Source organism: Uloborus diversus, chromosome 2 (assembly GCF_026930045.1).
Source record: "Uloborus diversus isolate 005 chromosome 2, Udiv.v.3.1, whole genome shotgun sequence".
In the NCBI taxonomy this organism is placed as follows: Eukaryota; Metazoa; Arthropoda; class Arachnida; order Araneae; family Uloboridae; genus Uloborus; species Uloborus diversus.
In genome coordinates, this window is record NC_072732.1 from 12,621,446 (window position 1) to 12,649,058 (window position 27,613).

The 27,613-nt window shown below is 35.2% G+C and overlaps 1 protein-coding gene across 1 annotated transcript in view; it reads right to left on the reverse strand.

Annotated features, from left to right (window-relative positions):
* Positions 1-11,525: 11,525 nt before the first annotated feature.
* Positions 11,526-27,613, reverse strand: part of LOC129216867 (uncharacterized protein CG3556-like) — a 68,492-nt gene continuing 52,404 nt past the window's right edge. The window contains exons 7-10 of the mRNA XM_054851081.1: positions 23,355-23,544; positions 14,763-14,937; positions 13,417-13,553; positions 11,526-11,862 (exon numbers count right to left, since the gene is read on the reverse strand). Coding sequence (XP_054707056.1) covers positions 11,672-11,862; positions 13,417-13,553; positions 14,763-14,937; positions 23,355-23,544 — 693 coding nt within the window. The 3' untranslated portion in view covers positions 11,526-11,671. The remainder of the gene's footprint in view (positions 11,863-13,416; positions 13,554-14,762; positions 14,938-23,354; positions 23,545-27,613) is intronic.

Consider the following 27,613-nt stretch of genomic DNA (forward strand, 5'->3'; position numbering starts at 1 on the left):
GTTTTAACATTTTCCTTCCTACAAATTTAAAGGCTAGTAAATATCTCATGAATGGATGCATTTACAAAAAAATAATTCGTACTAAAAATTTACATACCTTATCAAGTAAACCCCCTTAACCCTTTTTTTGGATATGCTTGATTTGAATTTAAATAAAGGGGAGGGGGTGACCCACTTACCCCTCATAAGTGGGACACTTGTCTGGTTTTTGAAAAAAATATACTCGTTATGAATATTTAAAGCATTCTAAAAGAAAATAATGATGGACTTTTGGTCATTAAGAATTTACAAGATGAAATAAGAAATTTTGTTTCAAAACTTTCGTATAAGGTTTCAAAAACGAACTGTTCTCAAAAAGGGTCCCACTCACCCCCCAACCAACCCTATCTTTTCTCTCTTTCTTTGTTTTTAAATTTGTAGCAGTGGAGGAAAAATAAATCACAGGAGCTTTATTTTTACACAGAAGAAAGGGCTTAACAAACAATTATTTTTTGGTCAAATGTATTGATTTTAATGATCTTTTCATTTTATTATTCCCCCCCCCCTTATTAAGAGCTGTCAATGAATTTCTTTTTGAAATCTGTTAGTTGCATTGTTTAAAAGTTGTTACTTATTTCATTTGCATGTATTTTTAGTTTCTGAAAATGAACTTGAACTGTTAAAATGGTATGGTTGACATAATTTGCAGTCTAATTATGAGGATATAGATCAGATACTATAAAGTTGATGTTGGTATGCAGGAAAAAGCTCGTTTAGTTCTGGGAGGAACCTCTTTTCCCATCCAACAAAATTCTTATGAAAATCTTTGTAGAAATTCTAAAAGCAATTCATTTTATTGTTTTTTTTTTTTTTTTCACGAATGTCTGAAAATTTCCTACAATCTTTCAGTTAGGGGAAAATTACACTAACGACATTTAATATCGTGGGACGAGGATCATTAATGTAGAGACATAGATACAGTTCAAAAAATATTAAACCGTAAAACTAAAATACGAAACACAACGCATTTATTCTTTCTGAATGTTGAATGTATCAGCTCTGCGCTTGAAATATCTTAATAATAACTGTTTAGTGTACTTACCGCAGTATTTTTCATCAGACCCGTCTCCGCATTCGACATTATTATTACAGAAAGAGCTTTTTGTAACACATTTGTTATTCAAGCACTGAAACTGGTCAGGAAGGCACGTTGAAAGTCCTAAAAAATACATGATAGAAAAAATAAACGGAATTACAAAACTAAGAAATAAATACGAAGTACATTTACACAGGGTGTAACAGTACAGCGTTTATAGACTGTCAGGGCAGATAGAGTACACCTAGACGATGGGAAACCACATAGCAATGCATGGTCGGAAACGCTTTCCTGGCGCGGTAGTGACGACACTAATCACCAAAAAGACCTACACCAATAAGAGAAGAAAACACGTTTATTATTCTTAGTACAGCAAAAAACTAAGCAAAAAGAACACGAAGGAGCCAACGATCCTCTTTTTCAGTAGGTGTTCAAAATAACGACTCCGGGCAGTGATGCATGCCTCACATCACCGGCGTATTGAAGATCGAACGTCAAAGCGAGCTAGGCAGCAGAAACCACGTGTGCGCGTGCACCGTCATCTGATGCTTCGATTTACGTAACGACATCTATCTTGTACACCAGACAAAAACATACCAGCATTTTTGCTGTATTAAAAATAATAAACATGTTTTCTCCTCTTATTCGTGTCTTGTCTTTCTTGTGATTTGTGTCGTCACTACCGCGCCAGGAAAGCGTTTCCGACCATGCATTGCTATGTGATTGCCCATCTTGTAGGTGTACTCTATCTGCCCTGAAACGCTGTACTGATACGCACTGTATAATAAATACATTCCTAAACATGAATTAGAAATGCAATAAAGTTACTCTGTAGTCCGGGCAACTGGAAGCATGCTGCTCTCGCCTGAATGTAACCACAATTGTGGGTATTTTTTGTAAACAGATTTCACTGAAAAAAAAAAATAATAATAATAATTTGAATTTTGACATCTTAAATTCAAATTATGTTTTTCGCAATCCGAGTGTGTGTCTGCAGGCGTGTGTGTTTGTGTGTGGGGGATACGTGTGTTTGTGTGTAGGGGGTATATGTATGTGTGTGTAGGCATGTGTGTTTGTGTCTGTGTGCAGGCATGAGTGTGTGGGTAGTTGTGTGTAGGTGTGTGTGTATGTGCAGGTGTGTGTGTAGTTGCAGGTGTCTGTATGTGTTTGAGTTTGTGTACGTGTTTGTGTGTGTGTGTGTATGTGTATGTGTTTGGGTGTGTATGTGTTTGTGTATGTGTGTGTAGGCGTATGTACGTGTGTGCATGTGTTTGTGTGTGTGTGTACGTGCGTGTATGTATGCGTGTAAGTGTAGGATACTGACGCAATCTGGAGACGGTTTTCGCTAGAGGAGCAGCATCGTGAGGCGGCCGGCCGACGGTGATGCTGCAGAGGGTGCTGATGGGAAAATAAAATCATAGGACATCAAAACAGTCAAATAAAAGCAATAAGCAATCGTGATTGCTCAAAAAAAAAAAAAAAAAAAAAAAAAATACACAGAAAAAATCCCGAGAGAATTTTGCATCATTGCGCACATTACGTAGATAGAAGCGAAGGTTTTGGCCAATGGATGAACAAAACTTCTGAAGTCTTCGCAAAAAAATTTTCTAATCTTTAATACCATAAATTTTGTTTTTAGCGATTTTTTTGAATTGTCGAAAGTAGTAAGGTAAAGGTAAGGAAAGTTGTAAGGTTTTGGTCAATGGATGAACAAAACTTCTGATGTCTTCGAAAAAAAATATTCTGATCTTTAATACCATAAATTTTGTTTTCAGTGATTTTTTTGAATTGTAGAAAGTGCACTATAATAAAAATGACCTTCTTACTACCCCTTTTTTTTAGCACTGGAAAAGTTTGCAGACCAGTTCGAAAAAAGTTCGATACATAATCCGCGAACATAGGGGTCAAAAATTACTTGCACATATTAATATCATATATCGTTGGAAAGAGCATATTTTTATGTGATTGTTGAATGTACGTTTCTTGACACAGTTTTTATTTTCAAGATAGACCGTGCAAAACAAGCATTTCTTATTTCATTCAAGCTTAATTATAAAAAAAAATATGTGACAATTTTGCCCCAGAAATATGTATAATACTCAGGAAATACTCCATGTCTTCCTAAGACAATAAACCTAAAACCCCTATAACTGGAGAGGCCGACACATACGCCATATTGGAGCAAGCATACAACAGGGAAAGTTACTTTTATCGGCAATTATTCGCGAAATAGGAAACGAGAGAGTCGGAGAGCGAAGGCGAACATTGGCGAAATTTTGGAAACAGTTGGCGTCGTTTCCAAGCTGCTAGTCACTTCGCGGGCTATTAATTATCCATTTCTTTTTTCTTTCTGAATCTGCAGGAAATCTGAACAGCTGAAATCCTTTTTTGGAGCTGTTTGCACAATTTGCAGCCGAACAACCACCCATTTGGCTCAATTTAACACATGCTAAAGAAATGTAAACATCAGCAGCAATGCTATCGCTACGAAGCACTGGATCAAGTTTGCTCCAAAATGGCGGATGCGTCTGCTCCTCAACTATAGGGGCCTTAACACATTGACTGCTAGGGACGAAATAACTCGTCCTCCAGAATTATGCTGTATGCGCTAGGGACGAGATAACTCGTCCTCCAGCCAACAAGTTGCTATATTTTTTCAGCGGGTTCCATTGGCTTTCCTGGCTCTTCTGCCGCGCACAGACGAACATTTAGACAAGGTTCAAAAAGAGAACACATGATGGCGTCACTACTGCGTTTGCTGTGAAAACATTTTCTGATGCAAGCAGGCGTGCTCGCGATCAAACGAGATAGCGCGCGAGTTTTTTGTGCTGTTGTATGTGAGTAAATAAAACCGTAAAATGGGCAAACGTAAGTATATGTCGCTCGAAGATGCAATGAAATATGTTACTTTATCGGATGATGAACTAGTTGACGATGATGACAGGAACAGTTGCAACTTGAGCGCATGGGCGGATTTATGGGGGATCAGAGGGGGGCAATGCCCCCCCCCCAGTTTTGGGCGGACTTTATGTAGCAACAACACATCTTCCAAAAAATTAAAAAAAAAAAAAAATCATTACTTTTTCGTTTTTGAATAGTTCAGAAGAGCATGGGTGGATTTATAGGGGGGGACAAAGGGGACAATGCCCCCCAATTTTGCGAGGGGTTTATATAGTAACAACTTATCTTCCAAAATCTTATAACAAAAACGATCATGATTTTTTCTTTTTTGAATAGGAAATTAAAGTTTATTTTTTCTTTTAAACTTAAAATAGCCTTTTCTTACAAAGTTTGAACAATACTGTACAACTACTCAATACTGTACAACTACTATAATCTACTACTCAATTTCAGAGACTGGAAAGTGCAAATTTTTGATAGGTTCTAAAATCCCTGAAAAGAATTGGCGCAGTAAAGTCTACAAGGGCTCTTCAGCCAAAACCCCAATCTAACCAACCAAACCTTGAAAATTATTAGACAAGTCTTTGAAACTCCTAAGCAAAGAGTGCTTCAATTTTATTTCTTATCAAGTGTATAAATAGGAATTGTTCAAATGGGTAGTATGTTACTCTCTTGATACCTATTCTCTTAATCGTGCACCATTTCTTTAAAGTATTAACTTGCATCACAAAGCACTTTTAAAGCGTAATACTTAAAAAAAAAATATATATATTTGCCTATTATTTCCAATTAACCCTTATAAGACTTCAAAATGCAGAATTTTATAGCCATTTTAGATAATTTCCTCCGGGGGAGTAACCCCCGGGCCCCCCTAAAACTGGAGATATTTTTCATCCCACTTAAAAGGGAGCACTGCGTCACTCTCTTAATACCAGCCCCCTCTCTTTTAAGGTCAATTTAAAAAGGACAGCATGATTACACACAGTAATGAAAACGACACATAAAAAAGTAAAGAATGGCCTTACGCATCACAGAAAACAGGCAAAAACATCGGAGGGGGAGGGCAGTTCAAAAAAAAAAAAAAAATCCTGCCCCCCCAGGAACTCAGTCCTAAATCCGCCTATGCTTGAGCGCAAGGAGTTCATATATAGGCTGTCGACGACGCAGTCAATGTGTTAAACAAACTCTCTCTGTTGTTTACAGTCGAACCCGCTTAATGAAATAGCCAATTAGCCATCAAGAAATATTCTAATAAGTGGGATATTCCATTATTCGGAATCAAAATAAAAAATTACAACGGTTTGGTGCTTGGAAAATGTATTACATTAAGCGGGATATTCTTTTAACCGATATTCTAATAAGCGGGCTTGACTGTATGTGTATATAGACAATCGCTGGATTTTAGAAAATAACTAAGTAAATGAGTTTTACTTACCATTGTTGCCCCTTTCCGGAACTGAAAGTGTTTGTCCTAAGGCGGGTAGAAAGCAAAAAACGAAGGCGATCCAAATCAAGGAACTCTTTCCTGCTCCGTCCATCTCAGCATCTGTGCGGGAAATTCCCTTGCTTAAGGTTCAACTCTGCAACAAGCGACCACTGAGGAAGATGTGTTATCGTTTCCTGTCAGAGTTGAAAATAATTTCTCTCCCTTTCACTCTGTTCTCAGTTTCCATGAAAGAACTGCTAATTGAGAAAGACACCAAAATGTACGATGAGATATAATTTATCGGTTGGGGTCAAGTCACTAATCACGTGACCTGCTGGTGAACTATAATTGGAACATCTTTTATCAAAAAATTTATGGCATCGGAGTTTTTCTTTTAACATTTAAGAGATTTTTTCCCCCTCTTAGTGTTCACACTCCCTGGATTAAAACAGTTCTTCTATGTTTGAGATCAATGAGGGAAATTTTGATTCGTTTTATTATAAAGTAAAAAAGAAATATTGTTTTTAAGAAGTGAGTAGTATTCTATTTTGTGACAGCATAATCAAAGAGAGGAATTTATTTTATGTGACGTGCGTCACAGGCGAAAAACCGGAAGGTGTGTTTGGAGCATCATTGACAGGTCTTAAATATTCGTATACAAGGAACATATTTGATTTCGATATTAGGATTATATAGAAAAACCTTTTTGCCTCCTTTTAAACATAGTAAAGGAAATACGGGGCTAACATAAAAGAATATCCCGGTTTTAGAAATTTATATTTCATAAACCATTATTACACGTATCACTATAAATCTTAATATATAAAAATCAATGTCCTGAGATAACATATATATATCAACGCACAGCCAATACTGCTGAAGATTCAGACTTGAAATTTGGCAGGCATATCCACATGATTACGAAAGTATCCTCTAAGAAAGGATTTTTCTAAATATCAATTAGTTCAGGAGAAATTAATTAAAACCCCTTAATTTCTGTGAAATTAAAACCTGTCATTGAAATTTAAATCTCTTATTTTCAAAGGCTTTCCTCTATTCAAATCATTATTCAGTACTTCATCTCAACCTTTGGTCGATAGCGAAATTTAAATTTGATATTGTTTTTGTTTTTCATGTGATTCTTCGACGCTTTTCTCAAGTCAAATAATAGTGCTTCTGTCTTTTGCTTTCATTTTTTCAAAACTAGAAACGAAGTTTTTAAGAACATCATCACAGGTGGACTATCCTTTTGAATTTAGAAGAGTGCAGTTTCCTGTTAAAGTTTGCTTTGCAATAACCATTAATAAGTGACAAGGACGGACATTAAAAGTAGCAGAGATCGATTTAAGAGAAGACTTTATTTCAACACGGCCAATTTTATGTAGCTTGCTCCAAAGTCAGTTCATCAAGCAGTTTAATAATTTTCGCACCAGAAAAAAAAAAAAAAAACTAAAAATGTTGTATACAAAGAAGTTCTTGCTTAAACATAGGTATATCAATAAAATGTGGATGGCCTGTGTTTGCAAAGATAATCAATACTTTAAAAGGATTGTTAATGACAGTTAAGGATCGGTTAAGGACAAGGGCTTATATATAAGGAGTCCAGGGGCCCCGGGATCCTCCTCAATTTAGAAAATTTTATAGGTAATAAGTAATTATTATAGGGGATTTTCAAAACTAGGTGCACCAAGCACTGTTAACCCCTGCTAATTCCATTACCCGAGCAATGCCGGGTACGGGAATGCTAGTAATACATAAAATTAAAGATAAACTCTCCAAGTTTTCTTAACGTACGCAACTACGTAAACGTGCACGTTTGGCACTAGCACAACCAAAAATTCCTTCGGGAGTTTTTTTTTTGGGGGGGGGGGTCAGACCAGTACTTACACGTATATCAACTATCGTATTAGGACTGGAAACACTATTAAAACCAAGTCCTCTGAAGGGTGTCCCCCCCTCGCTTTGCCACTGACGTTCCGCAACGCTGGACAGGCCGTGTAATTGATAATGAGTTATTCTTTATGTTATGCGTTCGTCAGCCAGATCCCCAAACCTAACCCTATGTGATTTTTTTTAATGGGGTCTCGTTAAAAGTGGTGTTTATACACCACCATTAGCCGCGTGCAAAACAAACTTTTCGACCTGGTAAATCCCCACTCTGCCTCCATAAATAACCGATTGAAAAATTCCCCGTTTCCATGTAAAAAGAGGTTCTCCCATTGTACCAGAGAAAGCGGTTTTTACCCAGCATCCTTAGCGGCTAGTAGACGAACTTGTTTCGCGTAATGCATTCTGGGTAAAAACACCGCTTTCACTCCAGAAGCTAACAGGAAGAGAAAGATTCCACATAAAACCCGCAAATAACCGGAATGCGGTGAAAAGCAGGTTTTTTCCGTATCGAAAGTGTCCATGAAACCAGCCCTATTGCCTACAACATTGCAAGAACTGAAAAATCACATTTGTGTAGCATTACGAAAAATTGACAGTGAAACATTCCAAAATGTGTGTTAGATGTGTGTGGCGAAAGGCGTGCACATCGAACTTTTTTGATTGAAAACAAACTTGAACAATATATTTTTTGTATCATTTATAGCGTTAAGTGTAATAGTTTATGAAATATAAATTTTTAAAACCGGGATATTCTTTCATGCTAACCATGTATTGTAATTGTGAAAAAAGTATTGCCTCAAATTTCAACCTAAATTTTCATTTTATTTATCTCCGAATGAACTTTTTGTGGTTTCCCATTCCATATCCGCACGTGCATATGTACCTAAGAATGTATGGATGGCCGAAATATCCAATTTGACGATCCCCCCCCCCCCCGTTCGATTAGTAAGAGTTCTCTTGGGACGGCTGTATGTAATCTCGCATAACTCAAGAGCAGCAGCCGAAATAGGTTGAAATTTTGCATGTAGGCTCCGAGTAGGATCTAGTTGTGTACGTTCCTTTTTGGTTGCATTCAGATGTTCCAAATGGGGCTTTTTGCGAATCTTTTGAGGTAAATTGGAGTTAATTTCAATGCAGACTCAAGTGGTGTTATAATATGGCGACCACTTAGCGATACATCACAAAGCTTTTGGGTGCTATTCGGGTTTTGCAACTATAACTAAGTTGAAGACACATTTGCGAAAAAATCATTTTTCGAATCTGGTTTCAATTTGGTGCCATTGGCAATATTTAGCTAGTAATCCATTGAATCGCGTTAAATTGTCGATATTTAGAAATGAATCTCTGTGAAACACTTTTTTTTTGCAAAAATTGACGACAAACTAGAGGTGAAACTATTTAATATTTTTTCGTGGTCACTCTAAGGGGCTGTATAGCCAGACTAGAAACAGAGTTGTTGTATATTGTTGTCCGTTCTAGCAAGAGACTTGAATTTTAGAGTTTTTACTACAAGTTAAACTATTTTTAAATATAAAAAAAGAACCGACTTCAAAAATCAAAGAGGAACTAAAAAGTAAAAAAAAAATTGATCATATTTACATACGATTTTCTACCAAAACCTATAAATCAAATTTATTTTATAATTGCAGTACAAAAATCAACTAAAATAAACACTCAATCATAAAAAAAAATAATAATAATAAAAAAATAATTATAATAAAAACCACTGATTTTAATTATTATTCGATGAATTATTTTAAATACCTAACTAATTACATACGATCTCTTAATTTTTAATAACCTTTTGAAGTCGGGGCCTCTTATAAACTACTACCCAACGTAACTGAGTAGGTTTAGTTTTAAAGACTAATTTGGCGTTTAGTTAATAGTAGTGTTCAACTCAGGAATCGATGAGTTGTGAGTTACGTTAGGTAGTAGTTTATAGGAGGCGTCGACTTCAAAAAGGTATTAGAAATTAAGAGATCGTATATAATTAGTTATTTGTAAAAATAATTCATCGTATAGTAATTAAAATCAGTGTTTATTTTTTAATTGGGTGTTTAGTTTAGTTAATTTTTGTACTGGAATTGTAAAATAAATTTGATTTATAGGTTTTGGTAGGAAATCGTATGTAAGTATGATCAATTATTTTTTACTTTTTAGTTCCTCTTTGATTTTTGAAGTCGATTCTTTTTTATTTAAAAATAATTTATTTTTTGCTCTTTAGCGGTGTAAATATAGGATAAGTAATTAGGGTAGAGTATAGTAAATGACGGAGATGCTTTCCTTATGTATACCTCCAGTTCAGATAGCGTCGGAGAAGCATTCATATATTGCGAACGCACGTAAAGTTCAGTACTCTCAATCAATAGAAAGAACCCGCTCATCTTTGTGGAGACCAATGAAATGCCACTTCCAACTGCACGACATGTACGGACGTCAAATATCTAGCTTCTCATCACGTTGTCGGGACCCGTACAATACAGCTTGCTGTCCTGGCAAAGTCGACTGAAAACTGGTTTTAGGTATAAAAGATCGTTGGTGACGTGATGTGCGGACGCTGTCTTAATTATGCTTAAGAAAACGTGGAGCACGAAATCTAAAAACAGCTAAGATGAGAACAATAGAGAAAGAAATAGAGCACAGCGTCTGGGAGCCTTCGGAAAACAATAGAAAGGCTTTTTCAAATGAGCAATTATTCACAAAGAAAATTGTTTTCATCATCAGTTCGACTTTATCAAAGCACGTTTTCGAAAGCAAATGCACGAGTCGCTAAAAAAAAAAAAAAAAAAAAAAAAAAAAAAAACAGAAATCGCTTTAACTTTGCCCATAAAATTTGAAGAGTTTCCTCGATTTTTCAAGAATCCCATCTTCAGATGCTGACCTGATGACCATGGGATCACCTGGGAAGAATACCTTTTCTAACAAAATGAAAAAGAGTTTTCCAAATTGGTTTAGTCGTGTTTGAGTTATAGGAGGACATATATAAAAAGATTCCGACGAATTGAAACCTTCTTTTTTGAAGTCAGTTGGGAAAAAAAAAAAAAAAAAAACTCTTAATGTGCATAAAATTTTATATGATTAGCAGTAAAAACTTATCCTTGTTTCTCTCCAGGATTTATGAGTGTGCTAATTTAATTAGAACCATTTAAATGTTAATGGTTTCCCAAACTAATTTACATTTCACAATAATACGTGTCAGGTAACTCGTGATAAAAGTCACATTTCTCTTTACTTGGCCTCGTTATAGATCAACATAACACTAGAAACAGAGTATTTACTGTGATATTGTATGTATGAAGATCAAAATTCTACTAGAGCAAAAATACTAAATGAATTTTCAGTTTGCTTCAGAGAATTGTTTCTTCAAAATTTACGGCATGACTACTAATGATCAATACAGGGGCGATATTTAATTATCACCCCTTCCCCAAAGACCCTCGAAGACTCCCCCAAAGCAAGAGTCTCCCTAAAAAGGAAAATGCCCCTCAACCCCCCAGCCCCTAGGTGGGCTCCCCTGATTAATATCAATGTTTTATGGTACTTTCTTTAACACTGAGTAAAGAATGTACATTTGTTTTATGGCACTTTCTTTAACAATGGGTTTCGCATTTAATCGTTTAATAATGAAATTAAATGAAGGGTTTTTTTTCCTGTCTATAACTTTTTTCTGAAGAACAAATATGGTGAAGCAAAGGCTTGAGACCTAAATTAGTCCAACCCTACCCATCAAATAATTTAAAAAAAACAATAAAAATCGTTTTACTAAGTGATATGCTATGAATTTACAAACAACAAAGTGCGAGTAAGAAATATGAAGAGTTCCCTCGATTTCTCCATGATCCCTCATACTCGGACTTGAAGACCATTAGACGACCGGGAGAAGTATACCATTTCAAACAGAAAAATAAATGTTCTAATCGTTCCAGGCGTTTTCTTGTAATCGGGAAGCATAGTACATTAAAAAAATCGGACGAAGTCTGTTAATTAGTAACTGTAAATTAAACTGAAGGCGTCAAGAAATATTCAATCTATAATACTTGTCAAACTTCAAAAACCTAACATCAGTTTTGATATATTTATAAACGAATATATTTTTAATCGTCAATAGAGGGGGGGGGGACTTTTTGCCTTCATTTCCCCTTGAATTGAACACTAAATATTTTAAAAACTGAAATATTAAAAAAAAGGGAACACTTTAATGACTAAATAAAGATATTTATTAGAAAAAAATGTAATAAATTAATTATTTAATAACGGTTCATGTTCAAAAAGCATTCAAGATTTACAGTGCGTTATAGATGTATATTTTATTGATGCGTTGTGTAAAAGCTATTCAGTTCTTGAAGCATACATATTTTTAGAAGAAATGTATAGATTCATTGAATAAGCGAGGCATCAGTGATGTAATCGACAGTAGCATCAGTAAATGGACTTGAAGTGGTTGCTGTGCTGGTTGGAGGTTCAGTTGCAGGCGTCACACTCTGAGTAGTTTCACGATCATCCCAATCTTCATATTTGTACCAAAGGATCAGTTCTTCGTTTTCTCGAATTTTAATATCCACGGGACCTGTTGAACGATTGAGAAATTAACTATTATACCTCCCTGGTTGTATATTTGACAATCACATCTGAACATAACTGACAATTGTATACGTACGGTAAATAAAACGCAACGTTTGAGCATTTTTTAATCACTAAATTCTCAAAACATTGATCTTCTGTATTCGTATACAATTTTTTTTACTGAACCGAAAATTATACTTTTATTTAGTTAGATCATTAGGGGTACTTGGAACAGAAAGAAGCATCACCACCTTTGGGATGATTGCCAAAACTAAACTGCTTGAAAGTGACCACTTGAAACTTCGCGAAGGCATTGAGAGGGTCCCCAAACATTCCCTACTAGCTGGAACCGTTAACATTCTTTGAAGCAAAAAAAAAAAAAAAAAAAGGAACAAAATTTGGAAAAAGTTACTGTTTTACAATTTATGGATGATATTTGTCCTCTTCAGGAGATGCGAAAAGTGCTTCCAAATACTTTTCTTTATCATACGGAATTTATCGAAACATTATTGGTTGGGAAAGAGGGAGGAAGTAAGTTTTCTCTCCTTCGCTAATTTTTGCTGTGTAATACTCAAACTCATCTTTTAGACACAATTGGAGAGCAAAGTTGTTTGCCACAACTATTGAAAATACATCAGTTGGATTTTTTTTCTTTGTATTATTTGAACTTCTTGTAAGGATGTGCTTAAGTTCATGATGCTTACATTTTGAGAAATCTGATAAGTGTATTGCTAGTAATGTTGCTATAAATAGAATTTAATCTCTTATAACTTTCGCTTCTCCGAAAACTGACCGCGGTTGGTACACATACCTTAGTGTTTTATTAAGGGGTTACAGCACCTCAAAAATGATGAAACGATCAAAAAATTTTTTATTGCTTATTTCAAAACTAAAAACTATTCTGAACACAGGGGAAAAGTTTCATTGCTTTAGCTCAAATATTTAGAAAGTTATGTGTGGTTTTAGGCCATGCTCGCTATGTGTTCTTACGCAAAAGAAAAAACTTTAAATTGCATTTTCTCGAAGATGGTTTTTTTGTGTTTTCATGTCATTAGAATCCCTAAGGATTTTTTTCTATTAAAGATACAGCTTTAAAGTAATACTTTTTGCAATTGGGATAACATGTCTGACAAAACTGTGCATTGGATAAGCATTTTATAAATTACTCAAATGTTTAGAGCATGTTAAACCTTTAAAAACCAAATTAAAAAAAAAAAAAAACTTTGATTTTTTACATAATTAATCACAGAAAATTTTCTAATAAACTCATAAGCAAATGAATGCACAGATTTTTAGAGATGATTATAGTGATCGTTTAGCAAAAAAAAATTTTTTTTAATTAGTGCAAAAATAAAAAAGCCTTAGAAATTTCAAAAAAATTGAAATTTTTTTCAATTTTTTGAATTTTAAAAAATACTAGGCAATATTTTTAAATTTTGAAAATAAATTATTGATTAAGAAATAAGTATGCATGTTATAGTTTCAAAGAAATATAAAATTTACTTAAATTTGAAAAAAATGTTTGAAAGGTACAGTAATCCCTTAACCAAAAACTTACTAGCTTCCAAAAGTTGCGGATCATTTGATCTTGAACTTCTTTTGTAGACGAACCAGTATAAACCGCTCTCTGGATCATCTTCCAGGTTGAACATCGCGTTGGGGTAAGGCTTCCCATCGAACACATTGTACTCTACCCTAGGAATGAAAGTAAAGAAAGATTTCGTTTTAACGATATGTCAATAAAAATATTACTGTTAAAACAAATATTAAATATTTTTTTAAATCATAATACTATTTTTCTCTGCTTTCCGTTTTTTTGTTACTTTAATTTTTTCAGATTTTATTTTACTGATTTTTTTTTTATACTTATGAATTTTGCACTGTGATGAATGTGTGATATGCTGGAAATAAAACAAGTTTGTTTTCCTATGAAAACCCAAAATGACGTCCTGTGAATATTATCTTTTTAGAACTTTACTTTCCCACAACCTAGTCCATTTCGATTTTGCTTGTTTAAACATTTGTAAATGTATTTCAGTCAAGTTACAGAGGAAACAGGACTAAAAGAAAAGTTTTGATGAAACAACAAGTCGATCGAAAAGTATTGGTTAATAGACTTTTTATTTTTTTTCATGCAGAAGTTAATCAGTTTCCTATAAATAGAAGACAGCATACAAGATAACTTTGACTCTGGACAAAAAAGATAAAAATATCATCCAGGGTACCGTTAAGAATCGAACCTAAGACCTCCGGCATAAAAAAGTAAAGTTCTACCACAGAACCTCGGAGACCCTATTGAAAGACTTAAGTCAATAACTAACTACTGCTAATGATCGGCGTACATTTTACACTCGAATTACTCAAATTTGAACAAATGACTAGGGAACATCGCCACTGCTTGCTTCGCTCGCCAAACTTCCTTCGCCGCTTGTAGCGTCTGCCTATGGAACGAAAGCGGGTTGATGTATACCACCTTCGGTGGTGCAGTTCGAGCTCCGCCCCCTCCTTACTGCCTGCGAGGCCTGGGCATAAACTCCACATTCGGCGCATTACTTCATGGTGCTCCACCCATTTGCCACCTGTCACTTGGCGACATTTCGCAAAGTTTGGCGACGAACTCGAATAAATGTCACCAAATTTGACGTCACCGATATGACATTTAACGATTTTAATGGTACAGTGTTTCATTCATATCACCGGCACGTTAAAGTTAGATGGATGTGGCAGAGCGGAATTGCTATCTCTGGTTATACTAGATCCATCGGCACCTGTATCGACCTGGAGAACGTTGACAGTCCTGAGGAGATGGGCTTACAGACACACACACACGCACAGAATTTAATTACATATATAGATAATGACAGTTCTCAGTGTTGAGGGGTGACTGTTCAATAATGTTCATACCTAAATCTTGGATCCAGTTTCTGTATAGTTTCCATTACATTATACAGAGTACTTCCAAGAGGAACTTTGAGTTTCCACGTGCGAGCGAAGTCCACATCTTGCCCGACGAAAACGGAGTACTGCACCTGGATCCGCTTACCACCTTGGCTCCGGAATTTCTTCAAAGCTTCTTGCTCTAAAGAGTTTAAAAACATTACTCTACATCACTGAATAGCTCAAAAATATTAAATACGACTGTGAAACAAATTACTAATTATTTTCATTAATTTAGTATCAGACACTATGTTAATCGCATACTTTATTTCTATACTGATCACCTACAGGGTGGCATAAAAAACAGTACCGAAAGGAAGCGATCGTTGAGGAAAAAAAGACAGCATGCTAAAATAAGATACTTATTTCAGTAAATAAAATATTACGAAGTACAATTGAGGTAGTGAGAAGCAAAGGGATGCAAGTGGAAAAATTAAAAATTTGGAGATAATCAGTACAAATGGTAGGTTACCCCTCCTATGTCTTGGGGCAAGAGATAGTACTAGTAGCCCAGGTAGCTGCTGCTGTATAGCATGATTTAGAAAAAAAAATTAATGAAATCCTACCTAGGACGTAATCTTTACACGCGTTTTACTCAAAACTTGAAAATGTCCACTCACATCCCTTTGCTTGTCACTGCCTCAATTCATATACAAGATGCTAAAATGTCTACTGCCCCGATTGTAGCGTTTTTAAGCCGGGTCCGAAACTGCTCGGGCAACCGAAGGCCCTGTTTATGCAGCTAGATTCATCCCGGCGTCAACCCGGCTTCGCGAAATAAGGCTGTTTTATGCATCCAACCCGGCTTCAAGCAGCGTTCAATGTAGGAGCGAATTCCCTCCACCTACATTGAAGGATTATTGGCGGATTTTTCCCACAGTGCATTGCGTGGTCACGTGTCTCCTCCTCGTGTGTATTTATTTTGGTGTTGTTGTGCGTGTTTTTTTTGCGTTGGTGATTTTGTTTCGAAATTAATTTCTTCTAATTATGGAAAAATCCAACTGCAGCATTCTATGGGATAGCACCGAAACGAAAGCGTAAGGGAACGGGTGATCTCAACAGGGCACGCCTTCACTAGTTCATGCAGAGACTCGCCCCCCAGAGAACGACTGTCGTCTTCGCGTGGATGAAACGACAAATGGTGAGCGTTTGATTGCATTATACCAGTGGCGTAGCCAGGATTCTGATTCGGGGGGGGGCCCAGGCGATTTTATCAATGTACTACCAAATTAACTATTTTTCATTAAATCGCGAATTACGTTATTCAAAATAGACTTCATCATGCATTATGCGCATTATAGATTATTACTAATAATTCATTAAAAATCAATAAAAATTAATTGCACTCATATTTGTGGTGCTGGATATTTTCGATGATAAATAACATCAAGATTAATGTAAAGTATGTGGTTTCACATACACAGGCAGTGCCGGATTAAGCCAGCGCGGGGCCCGTAGCAAATGTTTCCAAGGGGCCCTCGTTTTTACATGATATAGTAAAAAATTGTGCACTTCTTCATGGATACGGGAGATGGATTTATAACACGCATGAATACATAAATATGGATATGATTTTAGAGCTTTACGAGGGTTATAACACTTTTTCGACTAATATTGCCCCTCGTCTTTCCCATCACTACATGTTTTTAGCTTTAAATTCCAAAAACGCAATTTTTGAACGATATATAAAAAAAAGGTGGGTCAGGTTCGGGGGCTTGCCCCCGGAAAATTTTTGATATTTCAATTCTGAAAACTCATTTTTAACGACTTCTGATGACATTTGGAAGAGAGAAGGTTCAGAGTTCTTTATTCGGAGATTTTTTGAAACTGAAGTTAAAAAACGCGATTGCATCCCATCTTAGGTAAAATTAAAGGGAAAAATTTGGATTTACAGCGACACTCCCCATGCAATTTTTAAAATTGAAATCTTAAAGAAAACTGTTGATTATCTTTAATGATATTGTAGAGAGAGAGAGGGGTGTCCAAGGAAGCCCCATTGGAAAATTTTCAAATTTATTACCCATTATTAATCTAAAAACTAAGTTTTAGGTAGAACATTTTTAGACTCTAAAATGGTAATTTTATACGATTTTTGCTGAGTTTGGGGCGGGGTGGTTAGTTCACGAAAGTCATCCCCTGGAGATTTCTTGAAATCGAAGTGTTGAAAACGTGATTGTAGACCATCGCTGGTTACGTTTGTATGGGATGGAGTTCAGGCACTCTCCAACGCAACCCGGAAAATTTACAAAATTGATGCCTTAAAAGTACATTTTAGCCCATCGTTAACAATGCTGGAGGGAGAGAGGTACAATCCCAAAGAAATTTTTTGAAATTATAGTCCAAAATACGCATTTTTAGATCACCTTAGATGATGTTATAGGAAGGGATCGAGCTTGGGATTTCACCCATGGACATTTTTCAAAACTTGAAGTTCCAGAAAGCAGTTTTAGCGGGTTTTCGATTATGTTCAATAATTTTATCCCTGAAATTTTCTGAAATTTAAGTTCGAATAAAAAATTTTCAGCTTCCTTTGGTGATGCAAAAGAAATGGGTTTGGTTCTGGGCATTGGCAGCAGCTTTTTAGTTCCCTCCCACTCAGAGGAAAATAGTTAAAAACGAGATTTAAAGTCTTTCTTCCACGCACAATTATTTTAGTTCTTCAACAAATTATACTCTATTAACAATTTATTTATTTTGCTCAGCATACGTGTAAACAGTCAAAGAATCTTTTCTTCTCTTTTGTCATGATCTCTTAATTTTGCTCCTTGTAGTGTCGTGAGCGGCGATTTTTGAGGACGACAAACTGACATGAAGTTAAGCGAGCAAAGAGTTTAGGATGGCTAATTATTACCTTTTCAGGACACCAATTTCGAAAGCTTTAAGACGAAAGACACTTTCAAACATTTTCTGGATGGTAACCCTTTCCTCCTTGTCTAATATCGCCCCAAAGAATGTTTTTAGGATTTGTGCTTGGGGAATTTCAAAATCCTCCTTCTCCTGCGTTCCCACCAAAAAAATGCTTAAAGTTGCATTTTAGGCACTAAATTTCGAAGAGAATCCTTGAACCGTCTCGATTAAAAAAAAAATTATAGCCACCTATTTCCCTAGCTTATCCATATTCGGAGGAAATGATCCAAACCACCACTCTTTACCTAAAGTTAGAACTAAAGATAGCATGCGTCTTGAAGATTCCAGTTTCCAACATTTTGTGAAGCAAATCCGTATCCCCCCCCCCTCCCAAAGATAGCCCGATAACATTTCCAGTGATAATCCAAAATCGCGATTTGAAAATTTAAGTTAGAATTTTTTCCAGCTCCTCATCTCTTTCTCTAAACTTCTCACATAGCTTGAAACTTTGTTTTCAGCTATATTATAGGTAGATCCCTCAAACCCTTTCTTCCCAAAGATAGCTTGAAATTGACTTCAGTTTTGAACACAATTTCAGGAAAGAACCCCATCCTCTTTCCTCTACTCTAATCAAACAGCCTAAATTTGCTTTTTTTAGGCTTGAACAGCTGAAAGTTTCAGGAAAGATCCCTAAATCCCTTAAATTTAATAAAATACTTTTTGAAAAAAAAAAAATCTAAGAGAAAACTTTATTATCCGTTCTAATAAAACTACCAAACATTGCCTAAAATTGTAATTTTTAGGTCAGTTTTTAAAATTTTCTAACCCAACTGAGCTTTTTCTCCTAGCACTGAGAAAGATTAACTAAAATTGCGTTTTAAAACTTCAATTAAGAGAAATTTCTGGAAAGCAATCAGCGATCCCCCACATCCCCTTCGTGCTTCCTCTGACGTGACTAAAGATAGTGTTACCTACCGTCTCTAAATGACGCAAAAAGCCCCCCCCCCTCCCACTTTCCTCTCTGCACCAATGATACTGGTCAACATGGTATTATTCCATAACAAGTCTGCGCCTTAAGGAAAAATATAAAAATTTTAATTTGCTTGAACATTTAGAAAAGTTAGATCTAAATAGAAAAATGTAAACGGGTAAAAGTACGGAAAAGTAGTTTTTTCTGGAATTTTTTTCTCATGGCGCGTGGCCCCCGAAGCGCGGGGCCCGTAGCATTTGCTACTTCTGCTCTATGGCTAATCCGGCCCTGTACACAGGTAGCGCAGTGATACTATATATATATATATATATATATATATATATATATATATATATATATATATATATATATATATATATATATATATATATATATATATATATATGTGTGTGTGTGTGTGTGCGTGTGTTCCATAAAATTGTTTAAAATCATTTTCATCATGCATTAAATAAAAACTATATTCATGAGTATGTACCCTTGATCAATTGAAACAAGATTAGGATCAAAATTAAATAGTTTAGTTTACTAAGGAAATATCGAGAAGGTTTCATTCAGCAGTTCAATTTTTTTTTTTTTTATAATTATTCTTAGAATCCTGTAAGAGATCTAAAGAAAACTTTAGATTTGATATCTAAATTGAAATCTAAAGAAACTAATCTTTTTAATTATCTCATTAGTTAGAGGAGAGCTGACGAAGAAGGAAGCTACGTAAAATAATATTTGTTTAAAAACTAAAATAAACAGAACAGGGGCTATTATGTACCATTAATTACTTCGCTGTTAGTGTAGAATTGGTAAAATATATTTCGAAGAATTTTATGATGCTTAAGAAAAATATTTAGACGTATTTAAATAAAATTTAGGGAAAAGAAACTCACATTAAACTGAATTATAAATATTATGTAATACGTTAATGAATTCTTTTGTTCGTCACTAGATTGTTTTGTCTGAAGTTTTCTCACTCCACTTCCCCAGTAAAAAAAAATAACTGTTTGGTCAAATGTGCAGCTCTATTCATTTTTATTTGAATTGTCGTATGGTTTGTAAAAAAAAAAATTGTGTTTGTTTTTAAATCTGAAAGGTAATTCATTATCAATTATTGAATGGTAAAGCTAACTAGAATTATTAGCTAAACCTAATTTTCGTTTTTGGTACGTTAAACTATTGTATGGCTTCACATCTGCCAGAAAAAAAAATTTGTGTCAATCAACCATTTTTTTTACTTATTCTATTTTTTTTTTTTTTTTAGTTTATGTAAATTTTGAATAATGCGGTATCGGCAATAGCAAAATTAGTTACTTGTTAAAACGATACTTAAAAAAAAAAAAGTCATTTTGTCAACTATTTGCAAATAAGGAGTACAAAAATTGCGAACTTAGAGGGACAAAACCAAACTCTCATTCTTAAGAATGAAATATGATAAAATAATTAAATTCAAAATAAATAAATAAATAAAAAGCTCAATAATTATAAACAGTCGGTTTTTTTTAAAAATTAAAGAATCTTTTTCCTTATCCTCAAGCATAACTGCAAAATGTTTTATTCGTGACAATCTTGATGGGATATGCATTTTTCAATGTAAAAGTAGCTAAAACAATAAATCTCCTCTCGAAATTTAACATATGATTTTTTTCTTGAAACCAAATCCCCCCCCCCCAACCCCTTCTTTTTTAAGAATAACAGCAATGAAATGTGAAATAAAAAGTTAGCAGTTCATAAAATATTGCAGGATAATTTACCTCATTTATTTGTAGAATCCATCAAAAATTTCTCTTTGTACACACTTTTTCCTTCTGAACTGAAAGAGAACTTGAACGTACAGCGGAATCAAAAATAAAACTTGCGTTTAGGTAGAGAACCGAAAACGGACTGGTTCTTATCCCACTGCATCCAAATAAATTTCTGCCTTCCGTTATTGTAAAGTGATTAAACTAATGTTTTCTGAAAAACGATCCCTCTCCACTGGATACTTTTTGTAGATGCTTCAGGACAAAAAGACCGAGCCAAGAAGGAACAATTTGGAAGTTTTATTAGGCATCAATCTTCAAGGGAAAGTGTCAATGGATTTCTGTGACAAGTTGTTGTCGATTTGGGTAATTTGCGCTTTCATAAGAGCCGAAAGCACTTCCATGGTAGGGGCAGGGTCCGTATTGTGGTCTGGTGATTAGTACAATCTGTTTTGTATTGTCCAGCTCGAGGACAGAGTGCGGGTGGCGCAGACAATCTGACAGATAACTGGGCAGTAAAACTGGGCCATTATCAATCTAGACGCCGTCATTCCTGGAGCATACATTGCATAAAGGGCCCCGTTGTTTACAATAGAAGACTGAAGAATCCGCTTTAGGGCCCTTCTACACTACACTGGACTGGTAGTACGCAGTACGCCAGGTTAGACCGATTAAGAATCCCCATCATCAGACGGGGGGGGGGGGGGTCAACAAGTCATCCGACAAGATCCAGTACGGATAGCTCAGGCGACTTGAAGCGCTGATATCAAAGGCGTAGCACTTTAAATTTTGTCCTTCCTAGCCTTGGTTTCTCGGAGATTCGGGAGGGAGGACTTTAGGTGGGGATAATTGCCTCCTCTCTTCTTGACTTACAGATACATAATGTACTTTGTTCGTGTCTGGTATTAGTTTTTTTTTTTTTTTTTTTTTTTGCATCCTCCTCCCCCCCCCCCCCGTCTACACTGCTGTCATACAAAGAATTTTTTTTAACCAACTTTTTCACCACGAAAAAGTTGGTTTAAAAAATCATTTTTACATGAAATATTACTATGTCGATAACGAAAATTTCGGGGGGGGGGGGCCGGGCCCGGTGGGCCCCCCCCCTGGCTACGCCACTGCATTATACATACAGCGAAATTCAGGTGGCACGGGAAAGAATGCCCCCTCCCCCCTATAGAGTCTGTACCTAAATCCGTGCGACATATTGTTTTGCGGAACATCTATGTTAGAATCATTGAAAAAACCTCTTGATTCACTGGAGTACCAGGAATCGGCCATCAGAAGTGAGCACGGTGCACTTGTTGGTTCCGACGCACTCCAGAGAGTTATACAGTGTTGCAAAAACGGTTTACTTATAACTCTATAGTCGGGGACGGTAGACGTTTCGAGTATCTTGTGTATTAAATGATCTTTGTTTCTTTACTCAATAAACAGAGAATCGCTCTATATGAATGCAAATATCCTGATAGTCTGACAACACGCAAAAATTACCTACCCTCGTTCAGCAGACATCAAGACATAATTAATTAAAGTCTGCAGAAATTTTAAGAAAAGCGCCGAATTTGAAGTCTTGGTGAGAAATTTACCACGCAATTCCACCATCTGCATCCATCTACACGAGATCAATAAATTAAAATTTTATTCATCCAGAAAGATGTTTTACAATGCTCTTTAGATTTCTCCTTATTAAAAAAAAACTATTATATTATCGTTGGGGAGTTCAAAAATGGTGCGACGGCAAATAACAGTCCAATATTCTAAAGATTATAGGACATTCTGATATTTAAGTAACGTGCAGGCAGATATAATAGTTAAAAAAGACACTCAAATAATTTATTAGCCAGTAACTTACACAGGAAAAACACCGCCAGCTCAGTCATTCCAGCCGAAGACTGCAGTTTCGTGCTTATTAGCACTCATCAGCCCGGCTTAGGAAGTGACTGATCTGGAGGTGGAAAACCTCTTAAGGAAGCCAAGAGTGCCAAACAAACTGGTGGCTAATATAGAATTAGCACTGACCAGACGAGTGACCAAAGCAATGGTTCAGTTCAACTCGAAGATTGAAGGCAAGGCATGGTAATTTCAGTAAGTTTCTGAAATTACCACTTGGTAACTTTCTGAAATCAGTAACTTATAGCTCGTATCATTAAAAAACTATTAAACTATTTCTACCCAGAATATCCATAGATGCCATTAGGCCCCACACGCAACAGCCTGGGCAGAAAAAGATACAAAAATCCTACTTACAGGAAATCTGCAAGCATTGCTCACATTTCACATTTCATTAAAAAGTGAAGTTACATGAACTACCGCATTAGGACTGGAAATAGTTTTAAAATTTAGGGCTGGGGTTGGGGGATGACTCCCAAAACTTCCATCGCAGCTAATTGACTATAAACAGATACCTTTTCTTTCGATGTCACAGATGAGCGATGTAAAACAACAAAAGTAAGATAATCAACATAAAACTGAATTTTTGCTTGCTTACAACTTATATTTAACAAAGAAATTTCATTTTTTCTGATTCTTTCAAATACATTTAGTTGAGTTAAAACGTTTCACTCGTAACTTTTGCGGTCGCTTAAAATCAAACCTTTAAACTAGCACGAACATAATTTGTCAAATGTCTTGAAATGATTTTCTTTTTACAGCCAAAATGCTACCCTGTTACTGCATTTGTTTCGAAACTGCATCTTAATTCTATTGACAAACACTCATCAAAGTGAAACTAATCAATACAAATTTAAAAAACATAAATGAAGCTACTATTAAAACATTTATTGGGGGGGGGGAGGGGCAACTAAACGATTGTTTAAAACGTCTCTACTCATCTTAAGTTCAACGACCTACCTTTAATAATAATATTTAAAATCAAATAGCAGCATTTCTAAAGGTCTCAGAGTTTAAAAAGTTAGAGTTTCTTTGAAAATGGTTGCTGATTGCGTTCCTGTTTTTTGACTGATAAGACGTAGACATATGCGTACGAAAAGTTACCTGTCATTTCTGAGTTCTGACAGTGACTGGTATTGAGTCCGACGAGACTGTTGTTGCTCAGGGCCGGCAGGATATAATAAGATTCCAGGAAAGTTGGGAAAGATCCATCACTTTTTTGTTGCTGTAAAATCGCTTTTACGGCTGCTTCGTAATCGAAATCTGAACGGGAACTATTGGTAGCAGTCAACACCTTTATCAATAAAAATTTAATCTTACATTTTAGAAACTAAGAGGTAATTAACAAAGTGGCTATCTCATGAACTTTTCATTACATGAAATTTAACAAATTAGCAATTGTTTACTTATAAATATTTTTTGTTAATACTAAAATTTAAGATTAAGTATTGAACGAAACTCATATTTTCCGACATTTTTAGTTGATATATGTTACCGCCCTTCCACCTCCAGCTCAATCAATTCCTAAACTGGGCTGACAAGTGCTAATGAGCAAGAAACTGCAGTCCTCGGCTGGAATGACGGAGTTGGCGGTGTACAGTCGAACCTCCATAGATCGAACTTCCACATATCAAAATTTTCTATGTATCGAAATTCCAGCAAATTTCTATGTTCATTATATAGAAAAATTGTTTCTATATATCGAAAAAATCTCTATATATCGAAATTTTTTTCGAGACATTCGTAGATTTTTTTTCCACTATAAGCTGTTTGTCTCATGAAAAATGAAGGTTAGAGGAGAAAATTACGTTCACTAAAGGTTGCTACGGAACTCATAAGGAATCGGGGGTTGAAGGGTGTGTAGTTAAGTGGTTGTTCCGTTCTGAAGTTCTTAAATTCCCTCAAGTTTATTTCAAAACTTAGCTGTAACCAGTAACACTGTAAAATCAGTTTCAAATTATCCCTTTTGTTTGTTATCATTTCTAGTTTTCTTATCTTCAGTAAAAATCATTCAAGTTAAGTAGATTGTTTTTTTACTTTTCTCTTGATCACATTGTTAAAACGAAAATCCCCTAATGCTGCGATCAAGTTGAATTGCCGAAGAATATGAAGATGTATGGTTGGCGTAAAAATGTAATTTCTGTTAATTCTTTAATCATTAATCTTTTAAACGCCGTAATTCAAATTTTGAATTTTACTTTTAATTTGTTGCTTAAATGTCTCAATTTACCTCTAGTATAGCTAACCTAAACATGTTTTGGCGAAAAAAAATTTCTAAATAGGGTTTTCTGGATATTCCCATTTGAGAACATCGGCATTTGGAATGATGTAAACGCGAGGATTGATCTTGAAACTTTATTACTTCGAAATGTGTGAAAAAATATGAATATTTTTGTTTATTTTACATACTATTATACTTTTCTCTTCTGAATGACACTTTTTCTTCCTTATTGTCCATGGTATGGGGGAAGCAAGATGAACGGAGTCTTTTTTCACATTCAATGCCCGTTTTCGCACGTTCTTCTCACAAACCGTAAAACGTCTCTGAGTGAAGGGGACAATATAATGATTATCTGTTTTTCTATTCAGAACAGGAAGGTGTGATTTAGGTTCAGGTCTGCTTGACACCTTCACTGAGAGTTAATATGATATCAGCTAGATGTTGCATATAATCCAGAAGAAGTATTTTAAAAAATACCTGCAGAAGATCCATTGCTTGAAGCTTGGGGAATTTTTCAGTCAATTTTTCGAGTTTTTTCCCCGGAAGATTTTCTTCAAACTTAGCATATTTTTTCCAACTGGGATAGGGTTCTTGTTTCCGCTTCTTTGCTTTTGGAGTCGAGCATGAGGTTGTGTTTCCCTTTTGATATCCTGAATTGTGAAGCTGATCATCTGAACTATTTGAACCTGTATCTTCATCGCTAAGCATCAAGTCAACATGGCCGCAGACATCTTTAGGATAAACTTCATTTAAGGCTTCATCGTTTATGTGTTCTTCATCACTCAGACTCGCGTGTTTATCAGGTAGCAAAATTCAAAGATCATGCTCGTGTTCGTCATCAAGTTCGCTCTCGGATAAGCTGTGGAAATAACCTAACGCAGCTTCTAACGTTAAAAACTTGCGAGGCATCTCTAGATTGCTGTTTATACGGAATGATAGTTCAAAAACACTAAATAGATTAAAACTACATTATTCTGAGTCTAAAAACAAAATCGTTGGTACGTATGAGACTCGCTAAAAGAAACAGAACGCACGTGAGCCGAGTAATGAAATGAAATGATGAAATGAGATTGGTCAAAGTTCATAAAAGGCTTTATAAGTAAAAAAATAAAAGGCATAAAAGTTCATAAAAATATCTTTATCTACCCGTCAGTCACGAGATACATTTTAAAAGTGTGAAACACATACAATTCTTAGAAAGTGAGTAGGGTAGAAAACAAGAATTCCAACCCCGAAAACGCGATTTACTTATAATAGAGAGAATGCATGAAGGCGGGTGTGAAGGTCATATTTACAATAGAATAATGGTGTGAAGAGCAAGCTGATTGATAAAAAATATATGTTCGTGAATGAAAGAACCGAACACGCGTATTCAACACAAAACAGATCTTCCACAACAAAATATTTTAAATAAAGAGGAATCACACTCAAATTCCGCGATTGACGAAAATCCCCTTCAAATACTATACTCTAAACGCCGATGTTCCCAAATGGGAACGTGTCGGTTCTTATGGAAATAACTCACAAGAAATAATAATTGGAAATATTTTGTTAAGTTGTATAATAAACATATAATACATAATAAAATATATGTCGTCTGGCCACTAAATAACGTCAATAAAATATTTCTTACATCTTTTTCTTTAAAAGCAGAGACAGAAAAACTTAGACAAATTCTAAGTTCAGAAATTCAGTAAATTTGACTTTAATTTTAAGATAAAGGTTAAACGTACTTTAAAAATTAAGAACACCTAAAATAAATTAATACTGTTTATGTGTCATTTCAGAAAATATGACAAGTCTACACAAATAATTAGGTTATTAAAAAAATTCACAAAAAAATGTTCCCATTTGGGAACATCGGCAGGTAAAAGGTTAACTTTCATTTAATCCGATACTCGTATAAATAATAAATTGGGGTTCATACACGAAAATTAGCTTTTATTTTAATGTTTTAGGATACTTTTATGATAAAATAAGATCGTTTCCATATATCGAAATTTCTATGTATCGAATTTTTTTCCGGCAATTTGCTACTTCGATATATGGAGGTCCGACTGTATTTCATGTATTTTTAGTTCACTTTGAATGTGAAGTTGCATTTATAGATATGTCAGTGAATTTGGCTTCATATGTCGATCCTAAATAGTTTTATATTTTATGATCTTCAAACAATTTCTGTTTACCGTATACATTTCTAATAAAAGTTTTCTGTGAAAACATTACACTTACCTTACAAGGTGCGACTTTTATAACCATGAGTCATATGAAAGGATATTTTAATTGCTTCTTTAAACGCAATTATTGAGGTCCTGGTTTATACGAAAACTTGGGGAATCCATTTTGCTGACCGAAACAAATATTTTAGCATCTAAGGAAACTGGGTGAATCCCATTCAACGCTTATTTTATTTTTATTTAAACCCCACCAATCACCACGTACCAAGCTCGGTGAGGGTTTAACCGGATGTGGTAACTGGGGGGAACAGAACAGATCACGAGCGACACTCGCTGGAACATTTTTGAAAATTACAAAAACCAATAACAATAATAAGATAACAAACAATAAAAGAACTAAATAATAAGAACTAATATACAAGTGAAGAAGCTAAATAAGACTGGGATGGCTGGTAAATACAATGTAAACGGCAATTTTGAAAGTTTTTAGGCTGGATATTTAAAGTCATCTGCTTGACATATAAGAAGCGACTTTATTTTATGGATATTCTTGCGTGAAACTGGATGAGATAGAATGTGTGAAATATTTTTGGAGAAAGAAAAGTTGGAATTGTAAGTGCAATGGAAAGAGCTGGTCAGAGGACAGTTGAATATGTAATGTTCAGGGGTTCCAGGTTGACTGCATACACATAAAGGTGAGCTAATTAACTTAAATCTGTGTATAGATACGATGGAAATGGTCCATGTGCACTGAGAAATTGTACTTCTACTAGATGTTTGCAGCGTTGTTTTAGTTTTACTTTTGGCAGGAAATCATGAACTCTCCGACCAGTTTCTGCAGTGTCCCAGATTTCCTGCCAATTTTGAAAAAGTTCAGGCCAGAGGAGATATTTGAGGGAAGATTTTGGTAGAGGAATTTTATAGACGAATGGATGTGTAAGAATCATTGCTGAGGTTTTAGCTAA